Here is a 15,616-nt window from a genome sequence, read left to right as displayed (position 1 = left end):
GGGGTTAACATGCCAGCGCTGGCGCAATGACCCAGGAGCTTCCCACCAAGGCAGTCGCTGTGAGTTCAAGCCCAGCTCATGTTGGCTTTCTCTCCAGCTGTACGTGAGAAGGTTTTCCAGCAACCTGCGGATGGTCGTGCGTTTCCCACAGACTCTGCCCGGTTTCCTCCCACCATAATGGTGGCCGCCATCATGTAGGTGAAGTTTCTTGAGTACGGCGTAAAACACGAAGCAAATGAATAAGTACAATTAACTTTGCAAGGATTATGGATCATTTTAGCTCCTATGTTCTATGTTAAAGAAATTATTTGGTTACTTAATTTGGGTTCATTCTGGTATTAAAAATGACTTCTGAAGGAGATTGCATCCAATATTCACCAGACACGTCCATGTAGCACTGTCATATATTCCTTACTGTTAAGTTGGAATAATAAAATCTTACATTTGATTGGCAGATTTAAATGTAAAGTCATAGTATGTTAACATTTGTCCAGTATGGCTGACTGCATTTACCTGTACAAACTGTTGTTCCTTATGACCTCCCTACCTGTGAAGACGGAGATTTTTTGTTTGTTCATTCTTTTCAGTTTTGTCCCCAAGATGTAAAGGTATATCACCTTTAATTTGATTGCATGTACATGTCTGTTTTTCAGTGGTCCAGAACTCCTGAAACATCCTGATATAGACCTGGATAGTAAAGACCTCGGCCCTCTACTGGAGACTCCAGTTGTTGAGGATCTACAGAACCAGTGAGTTGTCTCCCTTTTAATTGTTTAGTATAGGGCTATTTCCCCACTATGTGATGCTGGTACCATTTACTAGTATAAACCGTGCTGAAGTAAAATGTAGGCAGAAAAACTGTGTACTGTAATTCTTCAACCTTTTCGCATGTTTGCAGGGTGTTTATTCAAGCATATTCTGTGGGCATTATTCAAAATTTTATGTAAAAAATCATACTTTTTCTGAAGCCCTAACACTGGCTAATCCAACCAATGTAGTTTTGTCTCCAAAATCAAATTAAATTGTGCATAAATTACATTGAAAGTTGCTATTTCATATGCAAAAAGGTTGAGGGTGTTTTTTGTCCAGAACTTAGTCTAAAGTGTATGCTGACACATGAAAATGTGGAAATGTGACTGCTTACTGAGTCTTCCTCAGTGAACACATCAGTTTATGTGTATTTCCCAATTTGTCGAAGTGGTTTTCGTTTTCAGCCAAAAATATGCTATCATGCTGTTATTATATTAACGATAAAATTCAGGTTATTATTTTGGCCCCATATCCTAAAACTCCATGTACTTTAGGAACCCTTTAATATGACACTTGTTCCTGTTGTAAGCTGCTATCAGGGGAGCTTACCAATTGTTAAAAATTCAACCAAGGACCCTACAGAAAATTCTGATGTTAAAATTTGGTTTATACGATTTAAATAAATAAATACAGTTCTATTTCTGCAGATCTCATGCATGTACTCTAATTCCTCAACCTTTTCACACAGGAAAGATGTAGAGTGCAATGTATGCACATTTTTATTTGATTTTGGATACAAAACTATATTTGTTGGATTGGTCAGTTTAAAGGCATCACAAAGAGTACAATTTCCTCCATCTACACAGAATAATGCCTTCCAAATATGCTTGCATAAACACCTTGCAAATATGCAAAAAAAGGTTGAAGAATTACAGTGTCTTGTATTTCAGAGATTATTTAATTATACATCTCAACCTGAGTCAAAAATTGATAGAGAAAACTTCAGTGTAATTTTATCAATTATAAATCAGTTCTTTATGCTGTTTGTTTTTCTCCCTGAAAGGTATCTGAAGACAATGAAGAGCAACGTGTCAGAATGGCTGAGCAACTCACTCAAGACTGATCTCAAGGTAAAACCTGACAGTGTCTGCTGTCACCATCAGAATGCAAGGTGCTGTCATCTTCAGAATGCAGGGTACTGTCACCTTCAGAATGCAAGGTGCTGTCGCCATCAGAATGCAAGGTGCTGTCACCATCAGAATGCAAGGTGCTGTCACCTTCAGAATGCAAGGTGCTGTCGCCATCAGAATGCAAGGTGCTGTCACCATCAGAATGCAAGGTGCTGTCACCATCAGAATGTAAGGTGCTGTCACCTTCAGAATGCAAGGCGCTGTCACCATCAGAATGCAAGGTGCTGTCACCATCAGAATGCAAGGCGCTTTCACCTTTAGAATACAAGGCGCTGTCACCATCAGAATGCAAGGTGCTGTCATCTTCAGAATGCAAGGTGCTGTCACCATCAGATTGCAAGGTGCTGTCACCATCAGAATGCAAGGTGCTGTCATCTTCAGAATGCAAGGTGCTGTCACCATCAGATTGCAAGGTGCTGTCACCATCAGATTGCAAGGTGTTGTCACCATCAGAATGCAAGGTGCTGTCACCATCAGAATGCAAGGTGCTGTCACCATCAGAATGCAAGGTGCTGTCATCCTCAGAATGGAGGTTGTCTTCTGAATTCAGAGTGATGTCATTGTGTAAAGGCAGACTTCAGCCTTTGAATTTAGACCATGGAGCAAAATGTTTTCAAATGTTTCAAAAGTGATATTCTCATAGTTGCATTTTTGGAAGTATAATTTAATATAACTCCAGATTAGACTCTGATTAAACTGTAAAGGTTTTTTTTTAATTGATATTCCTTTGAAGTTTTTTATTCTTGAAATTCTGAAATACCGGGTGATATAATGGAAGCTCTAGGTTTGATGTTGTTGTTGATGATGTTGTCGTTGTACAGGACTGGTACAGCAACTCGCCCCCCGACCAGGACGGAGAGGGGAAATACAACACTGCCCTTCCTGTCATCATTTACCAGATGATGGAACAAAACGTAAGACAGTTACTGTATGTCACACATAGTTTGGTGCGTAAAAACGTACTTTTAAGAAGCCTTAAAATTGTACTTTTGATAAATCAATTTGTTTGTTTTTTTGACTTGAAACTTTGTACATCATTTACCCATAAGTCTGAAAAAAAAGCACTTCCAGAAGTACATAAATAACACTTTTTTTGCCGACATTTACGGTAAATGACCTAAAGTTTCGCTCTGGGACTCGGAAAGCCAATCCCAGGATTCATTGTGTTGGTTTTGGTTGTTACTGACTGAGTGCCGCAGGAGAGCATCAGGGGTGGTCAGGGTTATATTGACAGTTCAAGAATGTAACAAACAAGCTCACGCTTCCCTGAGCAGTTAGTCTGTGCTCCTACCACCAACAGTTCATGCTTTCCTCAGTTTTAATCATAATAATTTTAGTACATGCACTTCGCAACAGGTTTGATTGTTTTATTATCGTTATTTTGTGCTCAATCTGGGAGAAGACTGTAGAGATTAAGCCTGACTGCCCAGTACCTTTAGGCATGTGGAGTGTCATATCAAATGGGTATCCGGCACAACACTGCAGCTAAACATTTCCTGTTCATTCAGGCGTAACTTGGAAGACTGTCGGCTCCCTTCCGCCCATATTACGTAATAGGAATACTTAATTTACTTAATATTTAATCGAGTCCCATCAGAGGAATTTTTAGTCATGATACAAGCCACTTACAATCAGAGGATTTGAAATGTCCACGTGTCTACCCATCGATCACGTGATTTGTGCTGGCGAAAGGCAAAACAACAATCTTCTCTTTCGTTGGTGACGCATAAATCACGTCGGGGCAAACCTGTGTACAGGAGGTCATAAAACATTTTAGTTATAAAGCCAGTGACGGTGTTGTGCAAACTCCTAATGTGATAACAACTCAAAACAAATCCTGTCTACTGATCCTGCCGAACTCGCACACAGTGCTACAGAAAAAGAGGTAAAAGTAAATTGTGGCAGTTTTCGGAAACATCGCGTGGAGCATGTTTTCTGACCCCACGTGGCCAGGATTAGCAACCAGAGCTTCTAAGTGCCATGCAGGGTAATGAAACGAGCGAGGGGCTAATTACTCTTCTGTCATTTTGCCGCCAACTCGGATCATGCAAAAGTAAACAACAGTAACTCACGTACAAAACTTTAGGTCATTTACCGTAAGTTTTTCGGATAAAAAATTTATCAGATTTCACATAAAAGTCTTAAGTGGGCCTACAAGGTAGACAAATCAAATAGAATCAAGCAAAATGCTTGACTACATAAAACTGCTACAGGTAAACTTTAGGTGAAAGGCATTATGCACAGAAATACTGTGTATTATACGTTGTTACTCCGATAAATCTTTATGGTGGTTGAATGGACAAAATAAAAATAGAAGAAAATAGGAGAAAAACTGAGAAAGTTCAATAGATAGCACTGGTTATACACAGCCTGTTTGTTATGATCTCAAATAGTAGACAATAGTAGACAAAAAACAGCAGCAACTGTTTTCTTGAATTCAAGTCTGGTATGTTAAATTTGATTGTAATAGGCAAACCAATAGCCTTGGAAATGTTTTGTTTCACTATTTCTTTGTACAGTTTAAGAAGTTTATTTATTATGTTTTAAGTTTTAAATTTTGTCATCTGTCCAATATGATCAGCACATACTGAGCACATGTACTTGCGCACTTATTCCCCCCTTGTGCAGCTCTTCTGTGTTGTTGTTGTTTCCTCAGAATCAAGTGGCTGCCCTCATAAACCATGACTTGGTGCAGAATGTCCTCATGCTTTTTGTAGATGAGCTGAACTCATTTGCCGCATATTACAGAGGTAATTATCCCACACTACACATTTACCCAGGCACCATGTTCCGACACCAGAATGATGTCCTTTTTTTTAGCAATTTTGATCTGTGCAATTTCTTTCAATAAATGGTAAGTAAATCAAGTTATTGATCAGTTTGAGCTGCCTTCACGTACATTGATGTAGACAACTCTGTAAGTCTATTGTTCTGTGGGCCAGTCAGCCGCTCAAGGGACCCTGAAAACTCAATCGCTACCTTAAAGAGCTGCTTTGGTGTCAAAACATCTGTGTCTTAAAAACAAGGTGAATTAATAAGGACTGGGATAGTCTGAATTGCTTTTCTAAATTGTGAAAATATTGCAGTGAATTAAAACTGATATTGTATGTTTCGTCAGAGGATACGAAAACAAAATATTTTTGTCCCTTCCACTTTGCCTGGTGGGACGTCACACACAAACACATGACGTCATCAATCGCTGACGTGTATCCACAAAAGACGCTGCCCTTTCAAACGCTCTTGATGTTATCCCAGCATAAATGTCTTACCCAATGTCACATCTGCCTGATTCAACGTCATACAGGGAATATTATCACGTCACATCAAGAAAATTTTACTGACATGGCCGAAGATTTTGTTTTTTTCCAAGGAATCGTCAGTTATATGGGTTAAATAGTTTTATTCATAAACATCCTCACTCCGTAGGATTTCTTTCATATCATTGTAATATTTCTGTGCAATTTGTATTCTGACCAGAGCGTCACTTTAATGTGGAGTCGCAGCTATTGCTAATCTGCATAATGTATATGATACATAAAGTGAAAGTAACTTGTGTAATATGAAGCTAATATATGATATGTGCCAAACCAGAAGTGAAAGTAACCTGTGTCCTATAAAGTTAATACATAGTGTGTGAAAGTTAAAAACTGAAAGTGAAAGTAACTTGCGTCATGTTCATATTCCAGGTGAGCTTACCAAATACAAGGAGAGGCATCTTCAGAACCGAAATGAACCCCAGTATTTCCTGCACTTTGTAGTAAGTCAACCACTCCTATACAGTATAATGTGGCTGGGTGGGCTGTCATTGTCTGTCGTGTCATGAAATGATGAGAAACACTAATCAAAGAAACAGGTCGAAGTCGAAGATAGGACAAGTTTAATTCCAGTTCCTGACAGCATTGGCTGCAGCTTTACGCCAGAACATACTTAGCAAAGAGCAACAGTTTCCTCCAGACTCAGATGATTTCCTCTGACCGTTATCAAGATGCGTCGGTTCCCAGCTCCTAAAAACTAGCTCATGTTTTTAAGAGTGAAAAAAATAGGTCAGTGTAGTATATAACACCCGGACAAGTAAATTAACTACATGTATGAAAATTAAAACCTCAATTCTATCCTTGAAGTTTGCATTGTGAAATTTGTACAGAATACAGTGGTTTGCATGTTTCCTTCACAGATTGCTAACATCAACAACTGTTTAGCATTTGCTGACCAGATGAAACAGCTCAGGCGATGGTATCTGAAGAACGAATACACAGAAACCACCGACGACGACTCAGATAACATTCGCACTGACCGCTTCGGTCTGCTCGACATCGATTTTCACAATCTCGGACATTTTGGGTAAGTGAATATTGCTCAGTTTCATGTTACACTTTTGGTAGCTACATGTATGTAGTGCTCAGTTTCATGTTACACTTTTGTTAGCTACATGTATGTAGTGCTCAGTTTCATGTTACACTTTTGGGAGTTTGCTGAAGCTGTCTGTTGTATGTTGACATGTGTAGGTGTATGTGTCTGATGAAGTTTGCTGAAGCTGTCTGTTGTATGTTGACACGTGTAGGCGTACGTGTCTCTGATGAAGTTTGCTGAAGCTGTCTGTTGTATGTTGACACGTGTAGGCGTACGTGTCTCTGATGGAGTTTGCTGAAGCTGTCTGTTGTATGATGACACGGGTAGGCGTACGTGTCTCTGACGGAGTTTGCTAAAGACGTATGTTGTATGTTGACGCGTGTAGGCGTACGTGTCTCTGATGGAGTTTGCTGAAGCCGTTGGTTGTGTGTTGACACGTGTAGGCGTACTTGTCTCTGATGGAGTTTGCTCAAGCCGTCTGTATTATGTTAACACGTGTAGGCGTACGTGTCTCTGATGGAGTTTCCTGAAGCCATATGTTGTATGGGGGTACGTGTCTCTGATGGAGTTTGCTGAAGCTGTCTGTTGTATGTTGACACGTGTAGGCGTACTTGTCTCTGATGGAGTTTGCTGAAGCCGTATGTTGTTTGTTGACACGTGTAGGCGTACGTGTCTCTGATGGAGTTTGCTGAAGCCGTATGTTGTATGTTGACATGTGTAGGCGTACTTGTCTCTGATGGATTTTGCTGAAACCGTATGTTGTATGTTGATACGTGTCTCTGATGGAGTTTGCTGAAGCTGTCTGTTGTATGTTGACACGTGTAGGCATACATGTCTCTGATAGAGTTTGCTGAAGCTGTCTGTTGTATGGGAGTACGTGTCTCTGATGGAGTTTGCTGAAGCCGTATGTTGTATGGGGGTACGTGTCTCTGATGGAGTTTGCTGAAGCCGTATGTTGTATGGGGGTACGTGTCTCTGATGGAGTTTGCTGAAGCCGTATGTTGTATGGGAGTACGTGTCTCTGATGGAGTTTGCTGAAGCCGTTAGTTGTATGTTGACACATGTAGGCGTACATGTCTCTGATAGAGTTTGCTGAAGCTGTCTGTTGTATGGGGGTACGTGTCTCTGATGGAGTTGGCTGAAGCCGTATGTTGTATGGGGGTACGTGTCTCTGATGGAGTTTGCTGAAGCCGTATGTTGTATGGGGGTACGTGTCTCTGATGGAGTTTGCTGAAGCCGTATGTTGTATGGGGGTACGTGTCTCTGATGGAGTTTGCTGAAGCCGTATGTTGTATGGGGGTACGTGTCTCTGATGGAGTTTGCTGAAGCCGTATGTTGTATGGGGGTACGTGTCTCTGATGGAGTTTGCTGAAGCCGTATGTTGTATGGGGGTACGTGTCTGTGATGGAGTTTGCTGAAGCCGTATGTTGTATCGGGGTACGTGTCTCTGATGGAGTTTGCTAAAGACGTATGTTGTATGGGGGTACGTGTCTCTGATGGAGTTTGCTGAAGCCGTATGTTGTATGGGAGTACGTGTCTCTGATGGAGTTTGCTGAAGCCGTTAGTTGAATGTTGACACATGTAGGCGTACATGTCTCTGATGGAGTTTGCTGAAGCTGTCTGTTGTATGTTGACACGTGTAGGCGTACGTGTCTCTGATGGAGTTTGCTGAAGCTGTCTGTTGTATGTTGACACGTGTAGGCGTACGTGTCTCTGATGGAGTTTGCTGAAGCTGTCTGTTGTATGTTGACACATGTAGGCGTACGTGTCTCTGATGGAGTTTGCTGAAGCTGTCTGTTGTATGTTGACACGTGTAGGCGTATGTGTCTCTGATGGAGTTTGCTGAAGCCGTTGTATGTTGACACGTGTAGGCGTACATGTCTCTGATGGAGTTTGCTCAAGCCGTCTGTATTATGTTAACACGTGTAGGCGTACGTGTCTCTGATGGAGTTTGCTGAAACCGTCTGTTGTATGATGACACGTGTAGGCATACGTGTCTCTGATGGAGTTTGCTAAAGACGTATGTTGTATGGGGGTACGTGTCTCTGATGGAGTTTACTGAAGCCGTTAGTTGTATGTTGACACGTGTAGGCGTACATGTCTCTGATGGGGTTTTACTGAAACCGTCTGTTGTATGATGACACGTGTAGGCGTATGTGTCTCTGATGGAGTTTGCTAAAGACGTATGTTGTATGTTGACGCGTGTAGGCGTACGTGTCTCTGATGGAGTTTGCTGAAGCCGTTAGTTGTATGATGACGCGTGTAGGCGTACGTGTCTCTGATGGAGTTTGCTGAAGCCGTTAGTTGTATGATGACACGTGTAGGCGTACTTGTCTCTGATGGAGTTTGCTCGAGCCGTCTGTATTATGTTAACACATGTAGGCGTACGTGTCTCTGATGGAGTGTCCTGAAGCCGTATGTTGCATGGGGGTACGTGTCTCTGATGGAGTTTGCTGAAGCTGTCTGTTGTATGTTGACACGTGTAGGCGTACATGTCTCTGATGGAGTTTGCTGAAGCCGTATGTTGTATGGGGGTACGTGTCTCTGATGGAGTTTGCTGAAGCCATTAGTTGTATGGGGGTACGTGTCTCTGATGGAGTTTGCGGAAGCTGTCTGTTGTATGTTGACACGTGTAGGCATACTTGTCTCTGATGGAGTTTGCTGAAGCCGTATGTTGTATGGGGGTACGTGTCTCTGATGGAGTTTGCTGAAGCCGTTAGTTGTATGTTGACACGTGTAGGCGTACTTGTCTCTGATGGAGTTTGCTGAAGCCGTATGTTGTATGGGGGTACGTGTCTCTGATGGAGTTTGCTGAAGCCGTATGTTGTATGGGGGTACGTCTTTCTGATGGAGTTTGCGGAAGTCGTATGTTGTATGGGGGTACGTGTCTCTGATGGAGTTTGCTGAAGCTGTCTGTTGTATGTTGACACGTGTAGGCGTATGTGTCTCTGATGGAGTTTGCTGAAGCTGTCTGTTGTATGTTGACACGTGTAGGCGTACGTGTCTCTGATGGAGTTGGCTGAAGCTGTCTGTTGTATGTTGACACGTGTAGGCATACGTGTCTGATGGAGTTTGCTGAAGCCGTCTGTTGTATGTTAACACGTGTAGGCGTACGTGTCTCTGATGGAGTTTGCTGAAGCTGTCTGTTGTATGTTGACACGTGTAGGCGCACATGTCTCTGATGGAGTTTGCTGAAGCTGTCTGTTGTATGGGGGTACATGTCTCTGATGGAGTTTGCTGAAGCTGTCTGTTGTATGTTGAAACGTGTAGGCGTACGTGTCTCTGATGGAGTTTGCTGAAGCCGTATGTTGTATGGGGGTACGTGTCTCTGATGGAGTTTGCTGAAGCTGTCTGTTGTATGTTGACACGTGTAGGCGTACAAGTCTCTGATTCCATGTAAATCATGTAGCATTCACCCCAGTCTGTTCAGATGAGTTTATTAAATTCATATCTGTGTTGAAGGTAGGTTTTCAGCAAGCTTATGCTGCTTTAACTTCGAAACTCGCCATTTACCCTTTTCACAGGCCCCACCTAACCATAGCTGACTAAAAAATAAAAAATGCACCATGCTGAATCAGACGAAATCTAAACGAATGTGTCACTTGAAGAAATCTGAATAAAGAAAGTAAAATAAGTTCTCCTGGAGATGTTTGTACTACGATATTTACTGCATGTACAATTTCTATGGGTTTTTTTTTCTTTTTATTGTTGTTTTTATGGGAAAAATGTGTTCATTACTGTACTGAAATGTGCAATACATGAACATACCTTACGTTACCATGCAATCTCTCTCTAGATATCCACTCTAGATTGTGTTAATCTTGTGTTTTGTTCTCTGTTACAGAACTGACATGATTGTAGAGGAAGTGTTCACGGACCTGAGAGAGAGCCTGAGTGAGCTTCTCACCAGATCATGGTTCGTTTGTTTGTTTATTTTATTTACTGAGTGATTGATGTATTTATTTTGATATTTACAAATTTGCTTATTTCTTTTTTTCTTTGTTCAGTGGGTACTGTAATTCCTCAACTTGTCTCGTGTTTGCGTGGTGTTTTTTTATTCAAACATATTCTGAAGGTATTATTCTGTGTTCACAGAATTATACTTTTTATGAACCTGGCCAATCCAACCTATGTAGTTTTATCTCCAGAATCAAATCAAAAAGACTTTTGCACTGCACTGAAAGTTGCTCTTTTGTGTGCAAAAAAGGTTGAAGAATGAGAGTATGCATGGTAGTGTGTTACAATTTACGGTCGCTGTGAGCTCAAGTCCAGCTCATGCTGGCTTCCTCTACGCCCATACGCGGGAAGGTCTGTCAGCAACCTGCAGATGGTCGTGGGTTTTCACCAGACACTACTGGGTTTCCTCCACCATAATTTCTGAGTGGAATATTTCTAAGTACGGTGTAAAACACCAATCAAATAAATAAATAAATGAAATCTTACATGAGTATTTATTTTATTCTTTATTCAGTGTGGTATGGGTTTAATCCCAGCCCCAGGACAAGGAATTTGTAATTTCCCCCCACTGTCACTTCTTATGGGGCCGTGGTGATAATAAGTGGTCTGCAACTTTTTGTACAGTCTAATGTGTGTTGCAGACCATTGTCTTCTGCCAAGATGGGCTTCGTTACTATACGTCATTGTCACATGTCCTAAAGTTCAACGTGAGCAGGTCTTTAACTCATGGCGACCACATTGGTGAGAGGTTCGTGGGTCATTGCCCCGTGCCGGCTTGCTCACCACCTCAGCCACGGAGGCCCCCGGAAAATGCTAGACCTGTTTGTAATAAGGTAATAGGGTGACATTTCCTTCATTGCGCGATTTGGATCCAAGTTGAACTGACCGGTGTTCTTTTGCAGTAAATGAGTAATGCTTTGCAAATATGTCCACTAAACATCATCACAAAATCAGGAATTAACCACTGACAACAGGACTTTAGGCAGGAAAGGTTCCCCCATTTGAACAAAAATTTCTGACTTTTCTGTCGTGTGTTGTAGGATAGACAGTTCCAAGACGGTGGATGTGATTTGCGCCACACTACAGGACTACAACGAAGACCTGCAGCATCTGAAGCCGGAATTCCACAACTCCATTCTCACAAAGTTTGAGCGAGTCATTGTCAAGGAGTACCTCAAAGCTCTCTTTTCTAGGTATGTAAATAGAAAAAAGTTTAATTTTTTAAATTGTGTACTAATTCTTCAAAGTTTTTGGACAGATTGTAGTGCTGCAAGCAGAATAATACATTTTTTCACAGCTTTGTTTGGAAAAGTGAAGATATGAGAATGGTGTTCATTAAATGGTCTGACCATGTGAGGAAAAAGAAACTAAATATTTGTGCTATGGTTACATTATATTGGCTAAAAAGAGTAGACCAGGTGTCCCAAAAATTAGAAAAGTTGTATGCGGTAAAATAACCTAAATATGGCCTTTAAAAGTGCATTTTTAGAGACAAATGTCATTAAATAATACTTTAAGTTTTTAAAATTACATTTTCCAGTAGGATGTCATTCTACCTTCCACAGAAAGCTGAAAACATAATTTCTAAGATCAATTGACCTCAGAATTCGGCCAAGTAAGCAAATTAGTCATGGGCAGTGTCAGGTCAGTTACAGTATATGAGAGGCCTCCATGGCCTAGTAGATGGCAGTTATACATGTAGCACTATGACCCAGAAGATGGTTGTGGGTTTACCCAGGGGGCTCTGTCCGGTTTCCTCCCAAAATGATGTTGGCCGCCATCATACAAGTAAAACATTCTTGAGTACGGCTTAAAGAACCAATCAGAGTAGTAAATAAATACTGTATATGACAGATTTCAGTGTTGAAACTTAACCCGTCTTCTCATCTCTGAGCCAGGAGGCTGTTTGTCAAAAGTGTCTTACTTTTTACAACATCATAGAATATTTACAGACTAACTATTTTTATGCGATTTGATTTCTCAAAGCACGTCTGTAAGCTCTCTTCCAGCACGTCTGTAAGCTCTCTTCCAGCATGTCTGTAAGCTCTCTTCCATGAAACAAGGAGACAAGACCTAGATGCACTGACGGCAACATATTTGATGTCTGCTGTCTCTTGGCAAGACAGGACTTTTTTAGGTAGCACAGTTAGTATAAATATGGAGACATTTGGCTAAAAATGGTACAAAGAGACACTGAATTAATGTTGTGTGCCCAGCTTAACCCAAATTAGTCCATCTGACATGACATACAATTTAATATTTACTCAATTTTCTGAAGTTGACTCAAATTAAGACTGCTGCGGGAAATGGACAAAACACATAACCAAATATTTAATGAGACAGAAAGTAAAGAATTCTGCCCTCATTTTAAAAAATAGGCCTACTCTTGAACTTAAGGTTTAGAACCGTTTCTTCTTTTCAGTGATTTCAAGTTCTGCTCTCTTTCCTCAGAAAGTTGTCATTCAAGAATTATGACGAGAGACGACGTTCTGCCGAGAAAATCTGTACAGAAGCTGACCAATATAAAAGACTGATACGCGAGCTTCGCCCTAGAGGAGGTCAAAAGGTCAGTGCGTTGTGTTCTCTGGTTGACCCGGCTTATGACAATGTGGAAAAAGTCAGACATGCCAGACGGGCCTGAGTTCTCTGCTGGTAAATAAAATGGATTTGAGAAGACCTCAGTATGACTAAAAACAGTATGACTTCAGAGGTCAGCTTAGACATGGCTGTCTTGTACCCATAGGCTTTTTATTTCATAAGCGGATTCTGAAATTAATAGGCCAGCTTGTCATATGAAGACCTTGTTTCCAACAAACAGTGTGCTTTTTATTTAATACTACAGATGAAAACATATTGAAGTTTAAAATTTTGTTATTTAAAAGTCAAACTGTGGTTTCTGGAATTTGCCCCATGAGCTACAACACGGGAGAATAATGTGCATGTTAGCTCATCAACATGTTTGTGGGGGGAAGAGGGCGGGGAGGGGCCATTTCAGTCTTTGCTGCCTGTTTTTGTTACTAACTGGATGATATGCTTGTGTGACAGTCCACACTGATGGATGTCCTACCCATGTTGTCTGAAGTTCTCAAGCTGAAGGACACCTCCATGTTGTCGTTGGAAGTCACAGTAAGTAACTTTTCATGATTCTAACTGAACAACTTGGAGATGTCAGAGTAAAATGAGGCACAGTCCTGAAGGGCTGTGTCTTCACCCTCACCCAATCTCTCTATTTCATTGTGAACACTTCATCCATTGAACGCTTGCAGATAAAGATTTCTGTGACCTTTGTCAATTTTCTCAGTGTTGCCTGAGCTATATTTTTTAACATGCTTGACTGCCATCCACAGGAATGGCTTGTGTCTTAAATGCAAAATGTAATTGTCTACCAAAATGACTTGTCTACCATTGAAAAGATAATTGTGTTGTTTTTACTCAAAATGTTCCCTGAATCATCAGTCAACTACAAGTATATAGGAGGTTCATCGTCATATGAAAGATAGTTAAGTATGGCTGAAAACTGCAAGCATGAGCTACATGTATTGTGTTTTGTCATGCCACATTATCATGCAGAACTGAAAGCCATAGAAAAACTGTATTTTGCTTTGAGCTTTTGTTTTTTGAAAAAGCCGAAAATGTATGGGATATTGACCACAACAAAAAAGTCGACATTGTCTCCACCCACCTCATGTTTTTTATTTCAGCATCTCGCCAACAAGTACCCTGATGTGAAGATGGACCAGGTGATCAGCCTGTTGCTAGCTCGCGGGGACATAAGTCGCTCTGAGGCCAGACAGGTATACAGCCATGTGCAGTGGAATTTATGCACGCTTGTCCATTTGCCCTTATGTCCAATTGCCCACCATTGATCATCTGTCATTCTGTTGTTTTACCTGTCCATTGTTCATCTTGCACACCATTGGTTGAATGTTGTTACATTTTTCCAGGATTGCTTGTCGATTGTACCATTTGTCCGTCTTTGTTTTGTTTTTGTTTTTTCATTTGATCATCCTAGAATGCCTGTTGTCATTTTCGCACAGTTACCTTTCCATTGTTTTATGTGACCATCCTAGAATGCCTGTTGTCTTTTTCCCACAGGTACCTGTCCATTGTTTTTTGTGACCATCCTAGAATGCCTGTTGTCATTTTCCACAGTTACCTGTCCATTGTTTCATGTGACCATCATTGTATGTCTGTTGTCATTTTCCCACAGTTACCTGTTCCTTGTTTCATGTGATCATCCTAGAATGCCTGTTGTCCTTTTCCCACAGTTACCTGTCCATTGTTTTATGTGACCATCATTGAATGCCTGTTGTCATTTTCCGACAGTTACCTGTCCGTTGTTATATTTGCCCACCCTTGCTTGTCCTTTCTTCAATTTGCCCACTGAATATTTCATCCAACTGAATGCTGCTTTATGTTTCCTTATTTTAGATTGCTGTTGATGCTCTGCGAGAAGCTCATCACCTCCAGTCCAACCACCATTTATTGTCCATTGTTCCATTTGCTTGTCCATTTATCCAGTTGTTAAACATTTCTTATTTGTTATTCAATTCACCAACCACTTATTGTTCATTGTTCAATTTGCCTACCATTCCTTGTTCATTGTTCAGTTTGCCTACCATTCCTTGTTCGTTATTTAGTTTGCCTTCCTTTGCTTGATCGTTTCAGTTGCTCCAACCTGTTCGTCCATTTTTCAATTTGTCCTTCTTTTGTTATCCATTGTTCTATTCGCTTATCATATCTTGTCCATTGCTCTGTTAGCCCACCATTGCCTGTGTGTTGTTCTGCTTGCCCATCATTGCTTGCTTTTTGTTCCAGTTGCCCATTGTTGCTTGTCCATTGTTCTATTCACCCATCATTGCTTGTTCATTGTTCCATTTGACCACTGTTACTTGTTCACTGTTCCATTTGACCACTGCTGCTTGTCCATTGTTCCCGTTGGATACCATTACCTGTCCAAAGTTCCAGTTGCCCATCTTTGCTTCCCCTGGGCCCTGCCATAGTTTCCTTCCACCATAATACTGGCCACCGTGGTATAAATGAAATATTCTTGAGTACGGCAAAAAAGACCTATCAAATAAATGAATAAAAATTCACTGTAGCCACCATTGCTTGTTCATTGTTCCATTTGAGCACCTATGCTTGCCTGAGCACCTATTGTTCCTTTTTTCAATGTTCACTGATCCATTATTCAATTAATGTTTTTACCCATCATTGTTTGTGCATCTGTGCACAGTTGCTCATCCCTTCTTCAAATTGTCCGTCATTTCTTAATGGCCGTTCCATTTGTTCAACATTAGAAGCAATTGAATGTTCTTTGCATAATGCAATTTGTTTGTGATTCCCTGTTTTCACGTTTCACTGTTGTA

At 40.9% G+C, this 15,616-nt stretch overlaps 1 protein-coding gene across 3 annotated transcripts in view; it reads left to right on the top strand.

Annotated features, from left to right (window-relative positions):
• The window catches only part of LOC135463682 (exocyst complex component 3-like), a 34,480-nt gene that overhangs the window by 18,033 nt on the left and 831 nt on the right, over positions 1-15,616 (top strand). The window contains exons 13-24 of one of the 3 annotated variants that reach the window (XM_064741061.1): positions 654-749; positions 1,814-1,880; positions 2,762-2,854; positions 4,597-4,690; positions 5,627-5,697; positions 6,115-6,281; positions 10,135-10,206; positions 11,288-11,440; positions 12,699-12,813; positions 13,293-13,373; positions 13,949-14,041; positions 14,679-14,734. In XM_064741061.1, the coding sequence (XP_064597131.1) occupies positions 654-749; positions 1,814-1,880; positions 2,762-2,854; positions 4,597-4,690; positions 5,627-5,697; positions 6,115-6,281; positions 10,135-10,206; positions 11,288-11,440; positions 12,699-12,813; positions 13,293-13,373; positions 13,949-14,041; positions 14,679-14,734 (1,158 nt within the window). Of the gene's footprint in view, positions 1-653; positions 750-1,813; positions 1,881-2,761; positions 2,855-4,596; positions 4,691-5,626; positions 5,698-6,114; positions 6,282-10,134; positions 10,207-11,287; positions 11,441-12,698; positions 12,814-13,292; positions 13,374-13,948; positions 14,042-14,678; positions 15,591-15,616 lie in introns of those variants that run through there. The other 2 variants (XM_064741060.1, XM_064741062.1) reach the window with 2 other exon arrangements.

This window comes from Liolophura sinensis, chromosome 3 (assembly GCF_032854445.1).
Source record: "Liolophura sinensis isolate JHLJ2023 chromosome 3, CUHK_Ljap_v2, whole genome shotgun sequence".
Taxonomy (NCBI): domain Eukaryota; kingdom Metazoa; phylum Mollusca; class Polyplacophora; order Chitonida; family Chitonidae; genus Liolophura; species Liolophura sinensis.
The sequence above is the reverse complement of the archived record's forward strand: the minus strand, read 5'-3'. Positions and strand labels throughout refer to the sequence as shown.